A 17,349-nucleotide genomic window follows, 5' to 3' on the forward strand; every position below is an offset into this window, starting at 1 on the left:
TGTCTCTATCCCATGACTTTTGCCACATCGCCGGCCGATGTGGCCGAGCGGTTCTAGGCGCTTCAGTCTGGAACCTCGCGACCGCTACGGTCGCAGGTTCCAATCCTGCTTCGGGCATGGATGTGTGTGATGTCCTTAGGTTACTTAGGTTTAAGTAGTTCTATGTTCTGGGGGACTGATCACCTCAGATGCTAAGTCCCATAGTGCTCAGAGCCAATTGAACCATTTTTTTTTTTTTTTGCCACATCAAAGCATATGCATGTATTTGATACAGCCTACTCCATAACATCAGTAACAGCAATGGCAGCAGCCGATAGTGATACACTGCTACATAAATGCCTCCACACAACTCCGCGGACTGAGAACATCCAACATATCGGTAATGCATACCATCTAATTGCCTCTCACCTACCAGTCATTACGTCGTCGTGTTGGTCTTATCCTGTCTGCATAATTTTCGACAATATTGACTCAGGGGTAACATTTACTATTTTAATAAAAAGATAATAGTCAGCAGGTGATGGCTTAAGTGGTCACTGCAACAAATATCTACTAATACCACTATTGCTGGCCCCTGTTTTGATCACAAGCGTGCTAGATTATTCCTACACGTCTCTTAGAGGCATGAAGATGGAGTATTAAAATGCTGAAACTGGTTGCCCAATAAAATAAGGTTGAAAATTGACATGCTCTATCGAGTCCCGCAACCATCGCCTAAAAGATGGACATACAGTGACTGGAGACTGCTTGAGGTGGACAGAGGAGAATATGGATAGGATGAGGAGAGGAGGAAATGAGGAGAAGGGGGGGAGGAGCCGGAGAGGTCTGTGGCTGGTGGAGGATATAGGGAGGTAGTGGGAAGGTGGAAAATCAAGAGGGGGAGATGGAGATCGAAAGACAGGGAGGGAGGAGAATATGGTCAGAGAGAAGGAGGTGGAAGGTATGGTCATAATGAGACAGTGGACGGAAAGGATAAAGAGAGGGGAGGAAGAGATGAGTAGAAAGAGAGAGTGAGGACGAGGAGATAGACGGAGGTGAGAGGATGAGGTGGACAGAGAGATGGAGGAAGAAATTGACACGGAGAGGAAGGAGGAGGTGTGTTCAATACATATATCAAATGCATAAATGGGAAAAACTACAGGGAAAAGGAACAGTTCAAGCACTGGTCTGCCCTTACTGTAACCGAAACTTTGTGGATAAACTTATGACTTATAGTATATTTTTCAGAGTTAGCCTGAAGGGTAGCCCACGTAGATCGGTGTGCGGCCCGACAGGCAGCAGAAGACATTCCTGCCAGTTAAAGGCCGCAGTTCACAGTCTAATCCTACCAGCTGCCAACAATAAATCCGACGCGGTTCGTGAGTCCACTAGCAACATCGACAAACAACAGGAATATGAATGAGAGAAGACAGAAAGCATAAGACCTCCCGCTAAGAAACGTAGTAGAACGTAGGTCGAAAATAAAGAAGTACATAGAATTACCCCAATAACAACTCTCACAGCTTCGTCGGCAGACCCGTATTAATGACCATACTGATAACGTCGCACAGCATAGTTATCTGACGTACGTTTACAACGGCAGTACTAAGTGAAATACTAATTAGGATGACTGAACTATTCGCTTTTATTTCAAGTACCTTACGACATTGTCAAAACTGTTGGAGGTTGTGGCTGTTACAGCTCTTAAATCCCACGCATGACCCCTATTTCTGAATTTTTCTGATCAATGTTTTTCATATTAGGAAATTATTTCTGTGATTGACAGTTTCAGTTATGCTACATCTATGTACAATTAATTTATTACTTTATTAAGATATTTTTTTTCCGAAATGGTGAAGTAGGGTAAATGTATCAATTTGAGGTAAGGGACCATAATCCGGAAACGACCGAGTCGAAGGCTATCAGCGAAAATCAGCTCAAGTTCCGTTTTAGCCTCACACGGCGCTTAAAAACTAGGGGCCCCTACATTTGAAACCTGGTCATGACGTACATAATTCCCACTGAATACTACCCAATTTATTTCCCCTGTTGATGGATTACTAACAGCGCACTTAACTTTATGTTAGAGAGACTGAAAATCCTAAGCCATTGGCACAGTAATGCACAAGCTTCACAAGCTGCTAACTTCACAATAGTTGTTCAAAGTTGCGTCCTCCAGGGTCAATACCGGCATGGCATCGCCGCACAGAGTTCTGTCGTATCCATTCTAATATTCCCGGTGTCCTCTGCACAATGTCACAGGCAGCAAGATTTCTTATCAGGTGATCCTCTTTAGTGTCGGTAGGGGTCTCGTACGTAAGATAATTCACGTGGCACCACAAGAAGAAATCATTTGTGGCGACATCAGGTGAACGTGCTGGGCACGAAACAGTACCTCCTCCGCCTATCTATTTTTCAGGGAACGTCTGATCCAGGTGTTCAAGACCCATCACTGCAAAGTGAGATGAGGCTTCATATTATTAGACACATATCCTTTGACGAATAACGTAAGGCATATGATCCAGCAAAGTGGATAGTATATCTCTAATACAAACTGTGTACCCTTGTGAATTTTAGCGGAGAGAAGAAGCGGGCCTAGTAAGCAATCATTTATTAAGCCTGCCCTTATTTTGTGACCGGTAATCTGTGCTTATGCCTCTTCACAACTGTATCGTAGGTACTCTGATCGGTCGAACATGACGGTGGTGCCTATCTACCACTGCCGCAGGTGAATCAGGCTTTATCCATGAAAAATACATTCGCAAGAAAGTGAGGATGGATTGTAAGGCGGTGCCGGAACCATTGACTAAACGCGACACCGGGTGCGAAGTCAGCAAAACTCAAAGCAAGCAGTTTCTTTGATTGGTAGGGGTGTAGCTGCATTTCCCGTAATTCTCACTACATAGCACTCTGTGGAATAATCCATTTCAGGTGCAGCTGATCGAGTGCTGATTTCAAGCGTCATATCCACTGGACCAAGCACTGCATCTTTGTGTGGAGTCCGTGTAGCTCGTCGTCCTCCTCGGTCGTTGTACTGTATTAACAACTGCACTTAACCGCTGGAACAGTCTTGGAAATATGGTGTGAACAGGATGTGTTATACGCGGATATTTTGTCCTGTACAACCATTCCGGTTTCGTGCTGCTAGATTTACTTGCCCATGTACGAAAATCACGTCCGCTAAGTTCCGCCGCTAGATACAGCTGCATTTGGTTACAGCTGATCAACGTTAGCAGGCCTACTGCAACTTGTAGACATGTACGCCAGTTTCGCACATTACAGATATTTCACACCACGATCGCTCCTGTCAGTTCACAGTACGCCATCTCCAGTAGATTAGCTGAGTTATTATCCCAACCTGTACACCAATGTGTTAATAGGGATTGCCTACCCTACAGTCTTAACAACAACAGTACTGGTACATTTATTGCATTGTCAGAGGAGCTATCAGGAAGATTTTCGCTATAACTTTCGATTCACTCGTTTCGAGACCAGTGTTCCTCACCTCAGACTGATACATATAGAATTTTCAATCATCCCTGAAAGTCCTAATTTCATCACGCAATCACTCTGTATATATTTTTTATTGTTATTATACTCGTACGTAAACGTGGTGCGGTAAAAGTGGGGATGCTGCGCGCGCGCGCGTGTGTATATGTGTGTGAGTGACAGAGAGAGAGAGAGAGAGAGAGAGAGAGAGAGAGAGAGAGAGAGAGAGAGAGAGAGAAGGGGGGGGGAGGGGGGGGGGAGAAGAGCAGCGGGAGGGAGACGTAACAATCTACTGCGATTTAAAGAGGAGCGAAACTCTGTTTCAAATGGTTTTGAATTGAAGTCCACATCTCACTGTCGTAACTCTGAACGCTTACAGTGATTGGAAGTTCTAATTTTCAGGTACATCGCAAGATTATATTTGAGAAAGTTTTTAGGATTATCAAAACGGCTGTGTGGCCACTTCCATACTTTTCTTGTTGTTTCTCTTTCCAACAGTTGTTGTCTTCATCTGCTCTAAAGACAAAAACTCATCAACTGGTTCCTTAATTACATCGGTAAATTTTACAGATTCTTGATGTGTTCATTGCACATAAATTTTTTAGTACTGCAATTGATTTTCAAACTAACTTTCAAATCTTCTTTCATCAATTTCTCCATTAGATGGTGAAACATTGTTAGATGCACATAGAGATTTCCAGACGAGGAACTAATGTATTGAAATACTACGGTGTATGAACTAATTGTGTTTTGATTACTTCTCGATACAATATTAATATTGACGTAGTTAAGTGTAAATTACAATGTGCTCTAATTCCAAAATTGTCATCTGCGCGAACGTTAATATTTTGAAAATCCAACAGGACGCAAAGCTATTAATTGACACTCCGAATTCAGAGATAAAGAGACCTTGATAATTTATTACTTGGTGGATACGACGCTACATAACACTGTGAACCTAGAGTGTTGGAACCATACTGACGATGTAAGTACGAAGAGCGACAGTTATGCACAATTCTCGCAGCATCTAAATCTTCAACCAGTTCTAGGGCCACTGAATATCTTGACAGGTCGTTACGAATGTTCATATTCAGCGATTACATTTTATATTGTCTCCAATTATCAGAGGATCTTGCCCACCCGGTTGGCCGTGCTGTCTAACGCACGGCTTTTCCGGGCGGGAAGGAGCACCTGGTCCCCGGCACGAATCCGCCCGGCGGATTTGTGTCGAGGTCCGGTGAACCGGTTTTCCATCTGCTCGGCGAATGCGGGCTGGTTCCCCTTATTCCGCCTCAGTTACACCATGTCGGCGATTGCTGCGTAAACAAGTTCTCCACGCACGCGTACACCACCATTACTCTACCACGCAAACATAGGAGTTACACTCGTCTGGTGTGAGACGTTTCCTGGTGGGCCCACCGGGGGCCGAACCGCACAATAACTCTGTGTTCGATGTGGGGCGGCGGCGGGGTGAAGTGGACTGCGGTAGTTGTCGTGGGGTTGTGGACCACTGCGGCTGCAGCGGGGACGGAGCCTCTCCGTCGTTTCTAGATCCCCAGTTAACATACATACATACATACATCAGAGAATCTTAGTCCATTTACGTGTAGTTGTTGGAGTAGAAATATTCCATACAAGCCAGTAGTTACAAAACCACCTTCCAGAGCTCAAGTGAAGGGAAGAACCAGTAGTTGAGTGTATTTAGAACAACTAGAATGAAAAACTGAATGAACAGGAAAGTAAATAAACAGCAGTAAAAGCAGCTTGAAGTGCTTTATGTAAACAAATCGTGTTTTCAAAACCAAACCCCCAATACGTCAGAAAACATGTCACCGACCCAACCATACGGTAAGTATGGACTCAGTGTCAATGATAGCCACTTCTACCCACTTTCGAGATCAAATCAGCCCAGGTTCTTAGACAACCACCTAGGAAATTATGGTTATTTAATGGCGGTTGTGTGGAGTGAGAATTGTGCAGAGATGGCATGTATTGATATTTCTGCAGGGCCCAAGACACTTCAGGTAGTTTTTTGCTTTCACATTCCTTCGTCAAGTCACAATCAATCGTCACCTTTCCAATCTATCCACCACCTCTGGTTAAGCTGCAGATCACTATGTCAGCACAATAAGGTTCTCTGCCTTCGTATTCGTTCAGATGGTGGCTTATACCAGCAAGAGCCCAGACTCTGCAAAAATGGCTATCGGAAGAAGTGTGTTCCACATCCCACTTACGGTATTTCGAAGGATTTCTTCCTCCGTGTTTGCGAGTGGCTGCTGAGGACAGTTAACGTCTTACCTCCACCTCTGATTTATTATGCCCTTCTCAGATTGTATTGTATTGTATTGTATGTTAACCGGGGACCTAGAAACGACGGAGAGATTCCGTCCTCGCCGAAGCCGCAGTGGTCTACAATCCCACGACGACTACCGCAGTCCACGTCACCCCTCCGCCGCCCCACACCGAACCCAGGGTTATTGTGCGGTTTGGCCCCCGGTGGCCCCCCAGGGAACGTCTCACACCAGACGCGTGTAACCCCTATGTTTGCGTGGTAGAGTAATGGTGGTGTACGCGTACGTGGAGAACTTGTTTGCGCAGCAATCGCCGACATAGTGTAATGAGGCGGAATAAAGGGAACCAGCCCACATTCGCCGAGGCATATGGAAAACCGCCTAAAAACCATCCACAGACTGGCCAGTTCACCGGACCTCGACACAAATCCGCCGGTCGGATTTGTGCCTGGGAACAGGCGCTCCTCCCCGCCCGCGTCCCTTCTCAGATACTTTTGTCCTAAAACAGAACCGCACCAATGAGGTGTTGACCGTTGGCAGGTGGTGCTGGACTACCTGCTGGCGGCCACGGAGTCTGGCGGCCGCCTCAGCGAGACTGAGCTGCAGGACGAGGTGAACACGCTGCTGTCGGCGGGCTACGAGACCACGGCCACCACCATCTGCTTCGCGCTGCTGCTGCTCGGCATGTACCCGCGCGTGCAGGACAACCTGGTCGCAGAGCTGGACGCCGTCTTCGGAGACGACCCGCAGCGAACCCCCACAGCGGCTGACCTGCGGCGCCTGCATTATCTCGACGCTGTCATTAAAGTGAGCTACTTGCACCGCTACCTAACTGTACCCACTGTAACTGTCTCCACTGTGGCATTTGCATAAAGCAAATCTCCCCATCTTCTCTTCTATTTAATGTTTGCGGTTTAGTAGCTCACACACTTTTGTAGTTTCTGTGAGCAGCGGGCAGTGTCGTACGCACGAACACTTTTCGAATTTTCGCCACTATCCAGTCCTATAATAGAAGTGAGATATATTTTCTTACTCCATTTTGGCATCATAGAAATCACTTTATGTGCGGTGCAGTGTAATACTGAAATTACAAAAGTTACTCCGGAAAGGTGATGTCTTTCCTAATGTGAAAATATACAACATGGCCATATATATCGATACTTGTCGATGCTGTATCTAATAGTTTTGTGTTACTTTCTTATTCTACTACATACCACTAATTAGCAAGTGAAATCAAATTTATAAGAAGTAGTTTCAAAAATCTGTTACAAATGTATCAAATTTTTTTAAATAGAAGCTAGTGGCTACTAACACAAAATACTGTTTTCAAGACAGGGAAAATTGTTAAGATATTAGAGCATCTCTTTTCATTTCCCTTTAATACGTGATCAGTGGAAGACCTTCTTCTGTTTCAAGGCACAAAATGATGTATGACGGATGAAGTAAGTTTTAACCGTCCACACGTTACGTGACTAGCTTTAAAAGTATGTAGAATTTTTCTCTGTCAGACTCTCTAACTAAAGAAATAGCAACATCCTCCAAATAGCTATAATATATTACGAAGTTTTTGTGGTCTTCAGTACAGAGACTGGTATGGTGCAGCTCTTAGTTGTACTTTATTCTGTGAGATCCTATTCATCTCAGAATAACTGTTGTAACCTACATCTTACTGAATCTGCTTACTGTAAACGTCTCTTGACCTCCCTCTACGAATTTTACCCCCTATAATTCCCTAATACTTATCTGGTTATCCCTTGGTGTCTCGGAATGTGTCCCATCAACCTATCCCTTCTCTTAGTCAAGATGTGCCATAAATCTCTTATTTTATCAGTTCTATTCAAAATTTCCTCATTAATTACGTGATCGACCCACCTTATATTCAGAATTCCTGTGTAGCACCACATTTTGGTAACCTCTGTTTTCCGTTATTTTTTGTAAAAAGTGTTTATCGTCCATGCCTCACTTTCATACATGGCTACACTCCAGGCAATTACCTTCGGAAAATATTTCCTAACATTTAAATCTATTTTCGATATTAACAAATTTTTTTGTTTCAGAAATACTTTTCTTGCCATTGTCAGTCTACATTTTATATCTTCTCTACTTCCACTATCATCAGTTATTTTGCTTCCCAAATAGCAAAACTCATTTACTATGGTAAGTGTCTGGTTCTCTAACCTGATTCTCTTACCATCACCTGTTTCAATTCGACTGCATTCCACTATCCTTGTTTGCTTTTGTTGATGCTAATCTTATGTCTTCCTTTCAAGACACTGCAAATAACTGTCAGCTGCTCTTCCAAGTCCACTGCTGTCTCTGACAGAGTTAGCAATGTCAGCGGCAAACCTCAAAGTTTTTATTTCCTCTCCCTGTTCTTTAATTCTTACTTCAAATTTTTCTTTAGTTTCCTTTACTGTTTGTTCTGTGTACATACTGAATAACATCGGGATAGCCTACAATCCTGTCTCAATCCCTTCTCATCCGTGCTTCCCTTTCACGTCCCTCGACTCTTATAACTACCGTCTGGTTTCTGTACACGTTGTAAATAGCCTTTCGCTCCTTGTATTTTACTCCTGCTACTTTTAGAATTTCAAACACAGTATTTTAGTCAACACTAAAAAGCTTTCTCTAAGTCTACAAATCCTGTAAAACTCTGTTTGGCCGGCCGGGGTGGACGAGCGATTCTAGGCGCTACAGTCTGGAACCGCGCGACCGCTATGGTCGCAGGTTAGAATCCTGCCTCGAGCATGGATATGTGTGATGTTCTTAGGTTAGTTAGTTTTAAGTAGTTCTAATTTCTAGAGGACTGTTGACCTCAAAAGTCCCTTAGTGCGCAGAGCCATTTTTGAAAAGTTTGTTTGCCTTTCCGCAAGCCATCTTCTAAGATCAGTCGTAGGGTCAATAATGCATCGCGTGTTCCAAAATTTCTCTGGAATCCAAACTGATCTTTCTCGAGGTCAGCTTCTACCAGTTTTTCTATTCTTCTGTAAAGAATTAGAGTTTTTACTTTGCAGCCATGACTTATTAAACTGACAGTTCGGTAATTTTCACACCTGTCAGCAACTACTGTCTTTGGAATTGGAATTACAACATCCTTCTTGAAATCTGAGGGTATTTCGCCTGTCTCGTACATGTTCAACAGCAGGTGTAAGAGTTTTGTCAAGGGTGGCTCATCGAAGGCTATTACTAGTTCTGGCGGAATATCTTCTACTACCTGGACCCTTGTATTGACTTAGGTCTTTCTGAGCTTTATCAGCTTCTTCTCGAATTGTCTTATCTGCCATCTCATCTTGATCTACGTTTACTTTCCTTTCTATAAGGTTGCTCTCAAGCTCATCTCCCTTGTAAAGACCCTCTACATACTCCCACCTTTCGGCTTTCCGTTCTTTGATTAGCAGTGGTTTACCGTATGAGCTCTTGATATTCATAAAGCTGGTTCTCTTTTCCCCAAAGGCCTCTATAATTTTCCTCTAAGCTGTGTCTATCTTTCTTCTAGAGAAATATGCTTCTAAATCCTTACATTTTTCCTCTAGGCCTTCCTGTTTAGCAATTTTGTACATCTGCTGATCCCATTTTTTAAACTTTTATATTCACTTTCGCATGCTTCATTTGCTGAATGTTTTAAAATGTTATCCTTGCACTAATAAAATTCAGTATCTCTTGTATTATCCATGGATTTCTATGAGGCTTTGTATTTTTACCTATTTGACCTTCTGCTGCCTTCACTACGTCACCTCCTCAACCTGCTTATTCGTCTTCTGCTGTACTCCTCTCCTCTGTCATAATCAACCGCTGTCTTACGCTCCCACTGAAACTCTCAGGAGACTCTGGTTCTTTCAATTTATCCATGCCTCATCTCTTTAATTTCCTTGCTTTTTCCAGTTTCTTACGTTTTAATCTATCGTTCGTAACCAATTTTTTGTGCTCAGAATCCATATCCGCTCCTGGAAATGTTTTACAATTTAAAATCTGTTTCCTAAATCTCTGTCTAACCATTAATAATCTATCTGAAACCTTATTATCACAAAACAAGTCTTAGCGATAACTAGATTAAGCTTTGTGAAAAATTCTACCAGGTGGCTTCCTCTTTTATTCCTTTCCCCCAGTCCATATTCACATACTATTTTTCCATCTCTTCCTTTTCCTACAACCGAATTCCAGTCCCCCATCACAAACATCACATTTAGAGTTTCATGTCCTTTAACTATCTTTTTTTTCCTCGTCATACGTTTCCTCAATCTCTTCATAATCAGCGGTGCTAGCTGACATGTAAACTTGTACTACTATGACAGGCGTAGCTTCGTGTCTGTTTTGGCTACAATAATGCGTTCACTATACTGTTCATAGTAGCTTACTCGCATCCCACTCCTGCATTACCTCTATTTGACTTTTTATTTACAACCCTGTAGTTAGCTGACCAAAAGTCTTGTTCGTCACTTATCCCCACTATACCTAAATTCAACCTATCCATTTCCCTTTTTAGTTTTCTATCCTTCCTGTCCGATTAAGGCATCCATCATCCCACGCTCTGATCTATAGAACGCCAGTTTTGTTTCTTTTGATGACGACATCCTCCTGAGTAGTCCTCTTCCAGAGATACCAACGGGGAACTATTTTACCTACGGAATATTTTACTCAAGAAGATGCCATCATCATTTAACCATACATTAGAGATGCAAGTCGTCGGAAAAATTGCGGCTGTAGTTTCCCCTTACTTTTAGCCTATAGGAGCACCATGGCACAAGGCCAGGTCAGTCAACCATCTAAACTTTTACCCCTGCAACTACTGAAAACGCTGCTGTCCCTTTTCAGGAACCACACGTTTGTCTAGCCTTCCGACAGATACCCCTGTTGAGGTTTCACGTACGGTACGGCTATCTGTATCACTAAGGCACGAAAGCCACCGTACCGACAGCAAAGGACCACGGTTCAGGGGAGGAGGGGGGGAAATATACTACACAGTACTTAAATGTGTAGAAGTTATATTACTTTCAGGCGCTACAAAAAACCCAACCACATGTATTGCAACAACAAAAACAGTAGAAAATGGCGAAATCTGCTTATGACAGTTTGTAATGTACATTCCTTCGCGTGATTAAAAAATCAGTCGCGGGATTGAAACACCAATCAAGAAACTGCTATCGCTGTGTGTTCTTACCTACACTATCCTCTGGGTACAGCATTCTCCCCTGGTTTATTTTCAGTTTTGGTTCATTTTCTATGTTGTTATTTCAGCAATCATGTCCTCTCTGTATAGCGTCATGGTTTTATTCGATGAAACAGCTGGCAGTTTATTACTTTGTTTTACCTTGTTTGTCGCCAGGGGCGGCAACGACGGGGTTATTGGTACGATTCCTACATGATACTGCAAGGATTCTAATACGGATACCTTCCAGCTGTATCACGTCTTACAACCTATCACTCCCAACAGTGGCTCTGTCTAATTTTGGTCATCTAGCTGGATGCTAGACATTATGTTAATGTCTACATTGTGAAGATGCAAGATTGTAAGGAAATCGTTTCCCATAAATCCCACTATCACACACGTCTCGTACTTGCGGACTCTTAAATGTCTTATTATAATTGTTTTGATATTTATACTACGATCATTTTTTGCAGTTACATTTGGCACATGACATTGTGAAGACTAGTAGAAACTACGATACAGTATAAAATTGTTACACACACAGGGAATTTATTTATCTCATGTGGACCCTATTGTATGTGCAAACTTAATGATAAATTTATTCCGAATCATGCCGCGTACCTAATTACTCTAGAACATCTTTACTCCAACTGCTTCCATTATATCTGCTGCTCTCAACAGCTATTTCCTTCCCTGCTGCTACTCTTACAGTCCGTCCTCTCTGCTCTCCAAGCTGCCTCTTTCACAATTGATACTGTCTTAATCGACACTCTCACAGAGGCTACCCTCACAATGGATGCTTTCATAACAAGTATTTTCTGTACTGTTGTTCTCATGACGGGTACACTGTCAACCACTACTCTCAGGTCTCGCAAGGTCAAATTGGATCATAATTTGTCAATGACTTTTCTCAAAACCGACATTTTCACAAGCGCTACTCTCAGAACTACTATTTTTAGCTGTCAGCAATCACATCCACAACCGTCTCTGTGACAACTCACAACTGCTACCCTCTCAACGACAACTCTCAAAACTTGTTACAAACACATCTGCTTTACGAACATATACTACGTTATCGTCTACATTATTGTTGATAGAAAATTTTATTTGTGTGACCGTAATTGATGAAGCATTTCTTTAAACAGAAATTCCTTGGTTTCGGGGTCGTAATTTTGTTCACGAGTGCTCCTGGTTCCCTCTGCTGACACCCCCGACACAAATCATACAGTTGCTCAGAGGCTCAAAGAAAACGTCCTTATCATCTCAAATAGGAACCCAACTCATACGGTTACATTCGGTGGTGATGTCAATGAACATTCGATCTGTTGACGAAAATACAGTTTCAATGCCTGTTTTACATATAAATCTTCGTCGGAAATTGTACAGCACGCTTACTCGGAAGACTGTTTTTAGCAATTAGTTCAGGAGCCCACTCGTAATGTAAGTGATTACGAAAGCATACTTGACCTCTTTGTAGCAAACAATGTCGAACAGATAGGGAGCATTATTGATACAGGAATTAATGACTAAAAATGTGTTGTAAAGAGACTGTATACCGTGACATCCAAATCAACCAAAAATAAGAGCAAAATATGACTATTTAGAAATTCACTTCACGACTTCCTAAGAGACATTTTCCTATCCGTCCTAACTATGTAAGCATGGACAAGATATGGCTTCAGTTCAAAGAAATAATGTCGACAGCAGTTGAGAGACATCTATATCAAATAAATAAATAAGAGACGGATCTGATCCCCAGACGTACAAATAACAGATCAGAACAGTGTTACAGAAGCGACCAGAAAAGCATACCCATTCTAAAAGAACGCAAAATCCAGAAGGTGACCGGAGTTTTACAGATATTAGAAATTCAGCGCGTTATTAAATGAAAGGTGCTCTTAATAGTTTAACCCGAAAATCTATCTCGCAAAGTAGCAGAAAATAAAAAAAAAAGAAAATTTAGTCGCATGTAAATACCTCCACGGCACGATAGCGATGTTAATGTTACCGATGACAGTGCTACTGAAGAACAGCTACTACATGTAAACTTACGAAATTCGTTCACCAAAAAAGACGAAGTTGTTGTTGTTGTTGTGGTCTTCAGTCCTGAGACTGGTTTGATGCAGCTCTCCATGCTACTCTATCCTGTGCAAGCTGCTTCATCTCCCAGTACTTACTGCAACCTACATCCTTCTGAATCTGGCTAGTGTATTCATCTCCTAGTCTCCCTCTACGATTTTTACCCTCCACGCTGCCCTCCAATACTAAACTTGTGATCCCTTGATGCCTCAGAACATGTCCTACCAACCGGTCCCTTCTTCTTGTCAAGTAGTGCCACAAACTCTTCTCCCCAATTCTATTCAATACCTCCTCATTAGTTATGTGATCTACCCATCTAATCTTCAGCGTTCTTCTGTAGCACCACATTTCGAAAGCTTCTATTCTCTTCTTGTCCAAACTATTTATCGTCCATGTTTCACTTCCATACATGGCTACACTCCATACAAGTACTTTCAGAAACAACATCCTAACACTGAAATCTATACTCGATGTTAACAAATTTCTCTTCTTCAGAAACGCTTTCCTTGGTGTTGCCAGTCTACATTTTATATCCTCTCTACTTCGACCATCATCAGTTATTTTACTCCCCAAATAGCAAAACTCCTTTACTACTTTAAGTGTCTCATTTCCTAATATAATTCCCTCAGCATCACCCGATTTAATTTGACTACATTCCATTATCCTCGTTTTGCTTTTGTTGATGTTCATCTTATATCCTCCCTTCAAGACACTGTCCATTCAATTCAACTGCTCTTCCAAGTCCTTTGCTGTCTCTGACAGAATTACAATGTCATCGGCGAACCTCAAAGTTTTTATTTCTTCTCCATGAATATTAATACCTACTCCGAATTTTTCTTTTGTTTCCTTTATTGCTTGCTCAATATACAGATTGAATAACATCGGGGACAGGCTACAACCCTGTCTCACTCCCTTTCCAACTACTGCTTCCCTTTCATGTCCCTCGACTCTTACAACTGCCATCTGGTTTTTGTACAGATTGTAAATAGCCTTTCGCTCCCTGTATTTTATCCCTGCCACCTTCAGAATTTGAAAGAGAGTATTCCAGTTAACATTGTCAAAACCTTTCTCATAGTCTACAAATTCTAGAAACGCAGGTTTGCCTTTCCTTAATCTATTTTCTAAGGTAAGTCGTAAGGTTAGTATTGCCTCACGTGTTCCAACATTTCTACGGAATCCAAACTAATCCTCCCCGAGGTCAGCCTCTACCAGTTTTTCCATTCGTATGTAAAGAATTCGCGTTAGTATTTTGCAGCTGTGACGTATTAAACTGATAGTTCGGTAATTTTCACATCTGTCAACACCTGCTTTCTTTGGGATTGGAATTATTATATTCTTCTTGAAGTCTGAGGGTATTTTACCTGTCTCATACATCTTCCTCACCAGATGGTAGAGTTTTGTCAGGACTGGCTCTCCCAAGCCCGTCAGTAGTTTTAATGGAATGTTGTCTACTCCCGGGGCCTTGTTTCGACTTAGGTCTTTCAGTGCTCTGTCAAACTCTTCACGCAGTGTCTTATCTCCCATTTCGTCTCCATCTACATCCTCTTCCATTTCCATAATATTGTCCTCAAGTACATCGCCCTTGTATAAACCCTCATATACTCCTTCCATCTTTCTGCCTTACCTTCTTTGCTTAGAATTGGGTTTCCATCTGAGCTCTTGATGTTCATATAAGTGGTTCTCTTCTCTCCAAAGGTCTCTTTAATTTTCCTGTAGGCAGTATCTATCTTACCCCTAGTGAGATAAGCCTCTACATTATTACATTTGTCCTCTAGCCATCCCTGCCTAGCCATTTTGCACTTCTTGTCGATCTCATTTTTGAGACGTTTGTATTCCTTTTTGTCTCCTTCATTTACTGCGTTTTTGTATTTTCCCCTTTCATCAATAGAATTCAATATTTGTTCTGTTACCAAGGATTTCTACTAGCCCTCGTCTTTTTACCTACTTGATCGTCTGCTACCTTCACTACTTCATCCCTCAGAGCCATCCATTCTTCTTTTACTGTATTTCTTTCCCCCACATCTGTCAATTGTTCCCTTATGCTCTCCCTGAAACTCTTTACAACCTCTGGTTTAGTCAATTTATCCAGGTCCCATCTCCTTAAATTAACACCTTTTTGCAGTTTCTTCAGTTTTAATCTACAGTTCATAACCAATAGATTGTGGTCAGAGTCCACATCTGCCCCTGGAAATGTCTTACAATTTAAAACCTGGTTCCTAAATCTCTGTTTTACCATTATATAATCTATGTGATACCTTTTAGTATCTGAAGGATTCTTCCATGTATACAACCTTCTTTTATGATTCTTGAACCAAGTGTTAGCTATGATTAAGTTATGCTCTGTGCAAAATTCTTTCATTTCTTCCCCCCAATCCATATTCACCTACTATGTTTCCTTCTCTCCCTTTCCCTAGTGACGAATTCCAGTCACCCATGACTATTAAATTTTCGTCTCCCTTCACTACCTGAATAATTTCTTTTATCTCATCATACAGTTCATCAATTTCTTCATCATCTGCAGAGTTAGTTCTCATATAAACTTGTACTACTGTAGTAGGCGTGGGCTTTGTGTCTATCTTGGCCACAATAATGCGTTCACTATGCTGTTTGTAGTAGCTTACCGGCACGCCTATTTTTTTTATTCATTATTAAACCTACTCCTGCATTACCCCTATTTGATTTTGTATTTATAACCCTGTATTCACCTGACCAAAAGTCTTGTTCCTCCTGCCACCGAACTTCAATAATTCCCACTATATCTAACTTTAACCTATCTATTTCCCTTTTTAAATTTTCCTACCTACCTGCCCGATTAAGGGAACTGACATTCCACGCTCCGCTCCGTAGAACGCCAGTTTTCTTTCTCCTGATAACGACGTCCTCTTGAGTAGTACCCGCCCGGAGATCCGAATGGGGGACTATTTTACCTCCGGAATATTTTACCCAAGAGGACGCCATCATCATTTAATCATACAGTAAAGCTGCATGCCCTCGGGAAAAATTACGACTGTAGTTTCCCCTTGCTTTCAGTCGTTCGCAGTACCAGCACAGCAAGGCCGTTTTTGTTATTGTTACAAGGCCAGATCAGTCAATCATCCAGACTGTTGCCCCTACAACTACTGAAAAGGCTGCTGCCCCTCTTCAGGAACCACACGTTTGTCTGGCATCTCAACAGATACCTCTCCGTTGTGGTTGCACCTACGGTACGGCCATCTGTATCGCTGAAGCACGCAATCCTCCCCACCAACGGCAAGGTCCATGGTTCATGGGGGGAAAAGACGAAGTTCAAGTCCCACAATTATAATCAAGAACTGCCGCAAACACGAGTAACTTAAAATTACACATCTTTGGTGTAGTGAACCAGTTCAAATCATGCACTAAACATAAATTTTCTGGTCCAAACTGCACACCAGTTACGTTCGTTCAGAGTATGCACCACACTTAGCAATCATATACAACTGCTAGCTCGACGAAAGATACGTACCGGTGCCTAAAGATTAGGAAGTTGCACAGGTTACATCAGTTCTCAAAAATGGAAACAGGAGTAATCCGCTGAATAACAGACTCATATAACTGATATCGATTTGCAGTAAGGTTCTGAAACATACACTGTGTCCGAACATGATGAGCTACCTGGAAGAAAACGATCTATTGACACAGTCGGCAAGGATTCATAAAATATAATTCTTGTGACACATAATAGCTCTGTATTACTAGCTCTGTATTCTCATGAAGTAATGAATTCGCATTTGCGAATAATGAATTACTATCAGGTGTATAATGGAAAGACGGCACTGAAAATTTGTGACAGGGGCGGATTACCCACTTATCACGAGCGATTCTGTATATCTAGGTTCCCAGAATATTTTTGACACCGTTTCTCACAAGCGATTCCCAATCACATTGGACGCCCATGGAGTGCTGTCTCAGTTGTGGGACTGGATTAGTGATTTCCTGTCAGAAAAAAAAATGGCTCTGAGCACTATGGGACTTAACTTCTAAGGTCATCAGTCCCCTAGAACTTAGAACTACTTAAACCTAACTAACCTAAGGACAGCACACACATCCATGCCCGAGACAGGATTCGAACCTGCGACCGTAGCAGTCACGCGGTTCCAGACTGTAGCGCCTTTAACCGCTTGGCCACACCGGCCGGCTCCTGTCAGAAAGATCACAGTCCATAGGTAGTGGCGGAGGGTGATCGAGAAAAACAGAAGTGATATCCTCAAGGAAGTGTTATACCCCCTGTGCTGTTCGTAATCTATATGAACAATGTGGGCGATATTTATTGTCTAGTAAAGTCGTCAGAAGATCACAACCAGTTGCAAATTGATTTAAACACAATATATGTACGGCGCGAAAATT

General features: G+C 42.2%; 1 protein-coding gene across 1 annotated transcript in view; it reads left to right on the plus strand.

Annotated features, from left to right (window-relative positions):
• The window catches only part of LOC124803332 (cytochrome P450 4C1-like), a 73,076-nt gene that overhangs the window by 24,479 nt on the left and 31,248 nt on the right, over positions 1 to 17,349 (plus strand). Inside the window, exon 5 of the mRNA XM_047264516.1 lies at positions 6,300 to 6,566. Within this exon, the coding sequence (XP_047120472.1) occupies positions 6,300 to 6,566 (267 nt within the window). The remainder of the gene's footprint in view (positions 1 to 6,299; positions 6,567 to 17,349) is intronic.

Source organism: Schistocerca piceifrons, chromosome 6 (assembly GCF_021461385.2).
Source record: "Schistocerca piceifrons isolate TAMUIC-IGC-003096 chromosome 6, iqSchPice1.1, whole genome shotgun sequence".
Classification (NCBI taxonomy): domain Eukaryota; kingdom Metazoa; phylum Arthropoda; class Insecta; order Orthoptera; family Acrididae; genus Schistocerca; species Schistocerca piceifrons.